The sequence below is a fragment of the Miscanthus floridulus genome, unplaced genomic scaffold (assembly GCF_019320115.1).
Source record: "Miscanthus floridulus cultivar M001 unplaced genomic scaffold, ASM1932011v1 fs_322_2, whole genome shotgun sequence".
Taxonomy (NCBI): Eukaryota; Viridiplantae; Streptophyta; class Magnoliopsida; order Poales; family Poaceae; genus Miscanthus; species Miscanthus floridulus.
The window spans coordinates 25378-33772 of NW_027096576.1; the positions used below are offsets into that span (position 1 = coordinate 25378).

The 8395-nt window shown below is 54.2% G+C and overlaps 1 protein-coding gene across 1 annotated transcript; it reads left to right on the forward strand.

Moving 5' to 3' along the window:
• Window positions 1-6328: 6328 nt before the first annotated feature.
• On the forward strand, window positions 6329-8012 carry LOC136531300 (F-box/kelch-repeat protein At2g44130-like). Its single transcript, XM_066523965.1, has one exon. The coding sequence runs from the start codon at window positions 6427-6429 to the stop codon at window positions 7582-7584; it is 1158 nt and encodes a 385-aa protein (XP_066380062.1). The 5' UTR covers window positions 6329-6426; the 3' UTR covers window positions 7585-8012.
• Window positions 8013-8395: the final 383 nt, after the last annotated feature.

Below are 8395 nucleotides of genomic sequence, written 5' to 3' on the forward strand. Positions count from 1 at the left end.
CCCTTGCTCAATCCCTAACCCTAACCCTCGATCTCTACTAACCCTTACTATGTTTTGTCTGAAGCCGTTGAAGGACCGGGGCACCGACGAGTGGCGATGGCTGTTTCCGACGACGAGATGATGAAGTTATTGTGATATTCTGATACTTTAAGAACATGTAACTTAAGATTAGATGATAAAGTTATTGTCCCTGATATTCTGATCAGTTTAAGGTGTTGGGCACTTATAGTGCCAGTGCCGGGCACTGCTGGGCGCCGTGCCTAGTGGCATGGTACGGCTTGGCTAAGACCTGATAGTGTCGTGCCTGAGCCGGTACCGGAAAAACAACGCATACAACTTACCCAGGACAGAGTCTTCCTCCGGCCACTGACCATTCACGGCTAGTCTATCGTGCCGCGTAGTGCCGTGCCTAGTCGGGCCGTGCCTGGCCATGCCCGTGCTAGTGCCGTGCCGGGCCCATTGCCTCGGGCATGGCCCACGATCCACCCAAGTCCCTTTGCCGGCCCTTGTCTTTGCTGCTGCAGGCTTCTAGAAGCTTTGTTGCCCGGCCTTTAGCCAAAAAAAACGTGTACGTACTCCTAGGTTTCTCTTTCTTGTGACGATACGACTAGTAGTGGAGGAGTAATTGACAAGCTACAAACGGCAATGGAAAAAGAAAACTACTCGTTGGTTATTAGCTAGAAGAAGCCAAATGGATGGAGAGCTGCTACCAGTTGGTTTTTATCTAGGCGTCCATCGCCAGGTTTTAGTTATAATAATAACCAGAAGCCGTACTTTGTAATGCATGGACCCATCGTCTCAGGGGGGAGGATCTGGATTAGTTTAGTCACAGCACACAGATCCACGTCCTCCTCCCGCCGTACGCGCGCGGATTAATTCCTTGAATCTGGACGGGCGTCCGTGCCAGTGCCACGCCCGACAACCGGGCAAGGAAGGAATCAAGGAAGGGACACGGACGGATCCACACATCCAGCCTCCACTTCTGCTTCTCCCGAGTTCCAATCCCATGATCTCTCGACGTCCCTAGTGGGTCTCACTTGGGCTTATAGTATCTTTTTTGTTTTGTTTTGAGAAACACCTTGACTTACACACTATTCGTTTATGCTGAAATTTAATTTATACTGATACTTGTGCTGAAATATTATAAGAGAAAAATACTAAAAAAAATAGTGCTAAATAAGCTCGAGAGAACCAAGCATTGGAGTATATCTGCGGCGACGAAAATGTATGGAGTGGCAGCACACTCCTGCTACTCGGACCGGACCATTCTACTGCATTCTTCACCAGCAGCGGCGAAGCCACAGTGTATATGTCGGGGTCATGTGACCCCGATAACTTTGTATAAATCAGTGGAACCCCGCGTATTCCGGCCAGCTACGACACCATTAAATTGGGTTCATGAATCTGTGCGACCCCGGCAGCAGTTTAGTATAGATTCTCCGCTGTTCACGAGTGCACTCCGATTCCTCAGTCGGTCAGTGCTCGCGCACGATTGACTGCATGTCGCCCTGGCCTGTGCCCCGCGACCAAAGCCTGGCTCGGTGCTCTGTTTGCCGTGGGTTCAACCTCTACATCTTCAAGGGTACAATGAGTTTATCTTGAGGCAGTTCAAACTAGTTTGCGGGTGGCATCTCGTAGTTCATTTGTTTAAGATGAGTTAGCCAAGAGGATGACACTCAACTTAGATAGATTAACTTGGTATGCCCCCCACATCATAAGTTTACTTTCTTGCTAGCTCTTTATGTGGACTTATATCTTAGTGTGGTTTTTTTTCCAAGGACTTGGCACTGCTACAGAAAAATTTAACCGTGGAGGGGCAAATAGTATTAACCGAGGCGTTTTTTCGAATCGCCTCGGTGGAAAGGTCATGGTTAATCGTCGCTTTACCGAGGCGGTTCAATTGCCCGCCTCGTTTAATTAAATAAAAAAACAAAAAAAAAGCCCATGGATAAGCCCGGTGAGCCAACCCACGGGAAGCCCAAGCCCATCCACGCGCCGCACCGCCGCTCGCCGGATCCGCACCGCTGTTGCTGCAGGAGGTCGCCCGCTCGCCAGATCCGCCCGCCGCTTGCCAAATCCGGCCACCACGGGCACGGATCTGGCCTCTAGAAGCCGGATCTCGCCCTCCACCACCGCCACCGAGAGAAGTGAGGGGGAGAAGAGGGTGAGGCACGCTGCCGCCGGCCCAGTGCGCCACCGCGGGACCGCCGCCGCCGCCGCTGGGGAGCGGTGCCTGGGGAGCGGACCCTCCACCGCCGCCACCGAGAGAAGTGAGGGAGAGAAGAGAGTGCCGGATCCGCGATGCCACTCGCCGGTAGAGCCATGGAGGTAGGGGAGGAGGGCGTATCCGCACCACCGGGAGTGGCCGAAGCCGCCCTACGCCCTGCCCGACGCTGGATCCGGGAGGAGCCGCCGCCGGGAGCCGGGCCCCGCGCTCGCGGCAACCGCGCGACGCCGCCGGTAGCCGTCGTGTGGGGAGAGTGGTAGAACACAACGCCATGAACCTGTTCGGCTGTTATTAAAATCGGCTGATAAGCCGGTTGAAGCTGTTTTGTTGTGAGAGAAAAATACTGTAGATTCTAACTGATAAGCCGGCTGATAAGTTCAAGGGAACATGCCCTTGGTTGTACTTGTAGGGACACCTTTAGACGTGGTGGCCGGAGCTTTGAAAGTGCAGATATATCCGCATGCTTACCCCATGGGCCGGGTTGCATCTTTTTATTATTCTCTTTTATTTAACCAGAATTGTTCTTATTCGAGCATTTTTTTTCTCTCTTTTCTGGTGAACATTCCTGTTCCTTATATAATAAGACCATGCATATCTCGCGTTCGCGTACAAGTACGTAAAAGATTATCTAGGCATATTTTATACACACTAATAATAAAGCAAAGAGGCGTCATTTTCGGCCCCAAACTACACTCTTGTCGTTTCAAAACACTTTGGCTTTACTACACGTCTATAAAGAAAAACAGCCTTTGGCAGCATCTTACGTTGGAGCTCTGTGGTTTTAGTTTCTAGAAGGCTGCAGTTTGTTGGATCTTCGGTTCGTTGCAACCTGGAACCTACTGATGTCTCCTTCCCGTGTGCTGCAGGCTTCTAGAAGCTCGACCGGTTTCTTGTGACGACACGATGGAGACGACGAGGTAGAGGCCAGCCAGAGCGACTGCGTAGCGTAGTAATAACCAGAAGCTGTACTTAATTAGTAGAGTAATTAATAATTAATGGGTTGCTGGACCGATGAATTCAGAAAACCAGCGCAGGTGGTAGCTATACAGGAGCTACCTATCTTGGGTACGGCCTCGGGACGTGACGACGCTGATGGTGTTTATTTCGTAGCGTGCTGCGCGGGCCTGGGGTGGCAACAGCGACAGCATTGCTTTGGGATAACCAAGCAGTAGACTACCATTTCTTCTGCCATTTGGTTTCTGGTGGTTCTGCACGCGTGAGAGCACCATCAATCGCCGGCGGCCCGCCAGCCCGAACAACGCGTGACCAACTAACCGTATCTTCCGGCAACACACCGGCCGCCAGGCTGCAGCGTGGTGCAAATCAGCACGAGCGGCTTATAAACCAGGCAGCCGAAGACGCTCTTGAATTCCCAGCTCACCTCGTACACGATTTCCTGGCCGGATCGAGAAAGCCCGGTTCATGGACTGGACCGGTTCCATTTCTTGCGGCTGCTGCTGCCCATGTTAATTATTCACAAGTCGGTCTTAAAAATCTCAATGCAGAGATAAGCGCACACAGACAGACGGCATTGCCCGGCATCGAAAAATGTCCTTGTATGGTATCATAAGCAAATCTCAGAAAATACTCAGGCACAGAAGAAGCCCGAGAAAAAGTCTAAACGCCGGCTGCAATAATCCGCAAGATAAGATAGTTGTAATGCGAAAAATGGTCGTTTAATAGGGGCAGTATCAATCTGTGCGATCACCTTGTCATGGGCGGGCCGCGGGGGGCGGCGACTGTGTAGCCGGAGGAGGTCACGGCGGCACAGCTAAAAAAACAAAAAGTCCACGCCTCCTTCGGCCGCCGTTAACAGTGTCACTGTCACCCTTTAATCCGCAGCCTGCGTCGTCCATTTGCTCCCAAACGGAAACATCACAGGTTTTTTTTGCAGCTCCGTCCTCCTCCTCGTGCTCATCTACACGCTGTGCACCACCAAAAGATCAGCCCAGGCATCCTTCTAGATAGATTCACAAACATGTAAAAAAAATGTTTCAGTCACATCCGTAGGTTGCAAACTTTTCGTCCTTTGTTTTCTTTTTCCACCTCTACAAGGAGTCCACCTCTTTCTTACAAAAAAAGGTTTTCAAAAAATTCAGCAACTTTTAACTTTGATCAAATATATTTAATAAAATATTAATCTTTATGGTACATAATTAATATCAACAGGTAGATCGTTGAATATACTTTCATAATAAACTTATTTGGAGATATAAATTGTCGAATTTATAAACCCGGGATCTCTCATGTACCTACTTCCCAGCAAAAAATCGGTCCAGCAGATGACGTTGCGAACGACGCGTAACTCCTGGACCGGCCCAAAAACCTAACGACAGGTTAGAAGGGCGATCCAATCTCCGACCGGAAGGCCTGGCCAAGGAGGAACAACGCTCGCTTCCGACTCCGACCCGCCTCTCCAACCGAAAGGCCTGGCCAAAGAAAGGACAGGCGCTTGCCTCCGACCCTGGCCCGCCTCTCCGACCGGAAGGCCTGGCCAAAGAGGAACAACGCTCGCTTCCAACTCCGGCTCGCCTCTCTGGCCGGAAGGCTTCGCTTCCGACTCCGACCTGCCTCTCCAACCGGAAGGCCTGGCCAAGGAAAGGACAGGCACTCTCCTCCGACCCCGGCCCGTCTCTCCGACCGGAAGGCCTGGCCAAAGAGGAACATCGCTCCCTTTCGACTCCGGTCCGCCTCTCGGACCGGAAGGCCTAGCTTCCGACTCTGGCACGCCTCTCCAACCAGAAGGCCTCGCTTCCGACTCCATCCCGTCTCTCCGACCGAAAGGCCTGGCTGAGGAGGAACGAGGCTCGCTTCCGACTTCGACCCGCGTCTCCGACCGGGGATGCACCGAGCCTTTGCTTACAGCTCTTCTCCAACTGGCATTGTCGGAGTCGACTGGGACCAACCGACCGGAGACGCCCGCTCGGTGAGGACCTAGGAAACATGCAGAGCAAGTAAGGCAGGACGCTCAAGTCAACCGCAATATCGAGGACCATACCCTGTACACCTGCAGGACAGTACCGACAGGGCATGTCAGAAGGGTGCCCTGCAACCTTCCAGGCATGTCAGAATCCAAGCAGTGTTGTGGGCGCCGACGTTTGCCCTATAGTGTTGTGGGCGCCATCAATTCCCATACCAGGTGAACACGGTAAAACCCCCCCACATGCATTTGGGCATCAACAGTATTGTGGGCGCCGTCATCTGCCATACATGGTGAATACGGTAAAACCTCCCACATGCGTCTGTCATAAATAGTATTACGGCCGCCTACAATTACCTGGTATCCGACGGCGTGGGCAACAAGACTTAGTAGCATATATACTCTCTCTCTCTCTCACTTGTAAGGCCGTCCCCTTTATGTATAAAAGAGGATGCGCTCTCTCCTAAAGGGGACACTCGAAAACGATTCGACGACTCTCAGGCAATTCGAACAACAAACTATCGATTTTTTCTCAGCGGGCTTTAGACACTCTAAAGCTACACAGAGCACACGCTCGAATACTTAGCGCACGTAGGAGCTTCCGTCGCTCTCGGTCTTTCGATCCAGAGTCCGATCGGACCTCTTGCACCCCCATCTTACTCCCTTCTGTTTGTAAGCCATAATAAACTTCGAACACATGGACTCAGGAATAAAGTCACCGACCGACTCAAACCGGACGTAGGACATGTTGTCTGAACCAGTATAAATCATATGTCATTGAGTGCTAGGCCATATCCGGTCACAACGTACGGCAAAACTATAAATATTTACGTGTTGGTCACTTTCTACACCGACATAAATATTACACGTATTTTCTACAAACTTAATTAAAATGGAGAATGTTCGATCAATATGATTCTCATATAGCGACTCTATTTTTGAGATAGAAGGAGCAGTATACAGTAGCATAAAGCATAAAGATGCAAACTTTTCCACAGGAATGAATGAACAGAAAAAAGCAAGCATCATCAAAACCCGGCCAGAAAACCCCACCTTTATCACACCCATTTGCCTGTTTTTATATCGGCTTCGCTGTGCGTTCGGTCCAATAACGCAGCGCCACGTCGCACGGCACCCCTCTATTTAATCCCCCATCCGCCGCTCTGCGAGGCCGCACACATCCCATCCCCCTCATCTCATCCCGGAATCGAGTTCGAGAGAGAGAGGAGAGGACGAGAGAGATAAGCTCAGCTCACACGCAAGCCGAAAGAAACCCAAGATGCGGAGCCCAAGGGGAGGAGGAGGCGTCGGCGGCTGCTACCGCGGCGGCGCCGGCTGCCAGGAGCAGCACGTGGACCTGATCCCGGGCATCCCCGACGACGTGGCGGTGGACTGCCTGGCGCGCGTCCCGCACGCCTCCCACCGCGCCATGCGCCGGGTCTGCCGGGGCTGGCGGAGCGCCGCCGCAACCCCCGCCTTTGCCTCCGCGCGCGCGCAGGCGGGCGCCAACGAGGACCTCGTCTACCTCATGCAGTTCGGGAACCCGTCCGCCGCCGACGCCGACGCCGAACCCAAGGACGACGACGGGCCCGCCAACACGCCGGCGTACGGCGTCGCGGTGTACAACGTGACGACCGGCGAGTGGCGCCGGGAGCGCGGCGCGCCGCCCGTGGTGCCCGTGTTCGCGCAGTGCGCGGCGGTGGGGACGCGCCTCGCCGTGCTCGGCGGCTGGGACCCGCGCACCTTCGAGCCCGTCGCGGATGTGCACGTCCTCGACGCCGCCACGGGGCGGTGGCGCCGGGGCGCGCCGATGCGGTCGGCGCGGTCCTTCTTCGCGTGCGCCGAGGCGGGCGGCAAGATCTACGTGGCCGGCGGGCACGACAAGCACAAGAACGCTCTCAAGACGGCGGAGGCCTACGACGCCTCGGCGGACGCGTGGGACCCGCTCCCCGACATGTCGGAGGAGCGCGACGAGTGCGACGGCATGGCCACCGTGGAGGGCGACCGGTTCCTGGCCGTCAGCGGGTACCGCACGGCGCGGCAGGGCGGGTTCGAGCGCGACGCCGAGTGGTTCGACCCGGCGGCCGGGGCGTGGCGGAGGCTCGAGCGCGTCCGTGCGCCGCCCTCGGCGGCCCACGTCGTTGTGAAAGGGCGCGTCTGGTGCATCGAGGGCAACGCCGTCATGGAGTGGATGGGGACAAGACGCGGGTGGCGCGAGGTCGGGCCGTACCCGCCGGGGCTCAAGGCCGGCACGGCGCGCGCCGTCTGCGTCGGAGGTGGGGAGAAGGTCGTGGTCACGGGCGCGCTTGATGGGGAGGACGGCGGTGGGCGGCACGCTGTGTGGGTGTTTGACGTCAAGACCAAGAGCTGGACCGTCGTGCGCCCACCGCCCGAGTTCGCCGGCTTCGTCTTCTCCGTCGCCTCCGTCCGGATCTGAGGATCTGGATCTTGTTCATCCCATCCGTCCGCGACCATGAGACGTAAAGGAAAGGAAAAAGGCTACTACTAGTACTAGTACGTACTCCTATGTCCGTGCACCGTTTCCGCCATTGCTGGATCTGGTCGAGATCTGCGCCTCATTTTCCATGGATCTGCGCATCTGCTTGCTACTACTATGTTCTGCCATCGAAGGAAGGGGAAGGAGGCGGTGGACGCCAGCCAGATCCGTGGAAGCCATGGGTGGAGAAACAGAAAAAAAGAGAGATTCCTGCTTTGTTGCTTGTGGTGAGTGTGAATTTGGATGAGAGATGAGCGTGGTGTTTTTGTCCCGAGGTGAAGGACAGACTGTTTCTTGTTGCTCTTGTCCTGCAGCCATGCTTTTGCTAGCCGAGTACTAGTAATAAAAAACCACTGTACATACTAGTACATACACTTGTGCCTGCGATCCAAGTTCGCCTGATCCTGCGTGCGTGTGATCTCGCGCATGGCAATGACTGATGATGAGCAATTGCAGCAGATCCTCGTCTCAACAATGGTCTGTTCCATTGCCAGCGTTGAGCAGCTGCCGTCGTTGAACACAAGGCGCATATAATCTCGAAAACATAGGGCCTGTTTGCAGGGCTTTAGCTCATCGGAAAATGGCTCCGGCTCTGTTTTCTCTGAAGGAGCATTTTAGAAAACGTTTGACAAAATAGCTTCTTCGCACTAGACGATGTGAACCCACAGCAAGGAACCGTGTGAAGCTTGTTTTTGAGGCTTCTCCTATGCAGGCAAAAAATAGATCTGGAGCTCGTTTTGAGGCTTCTCCT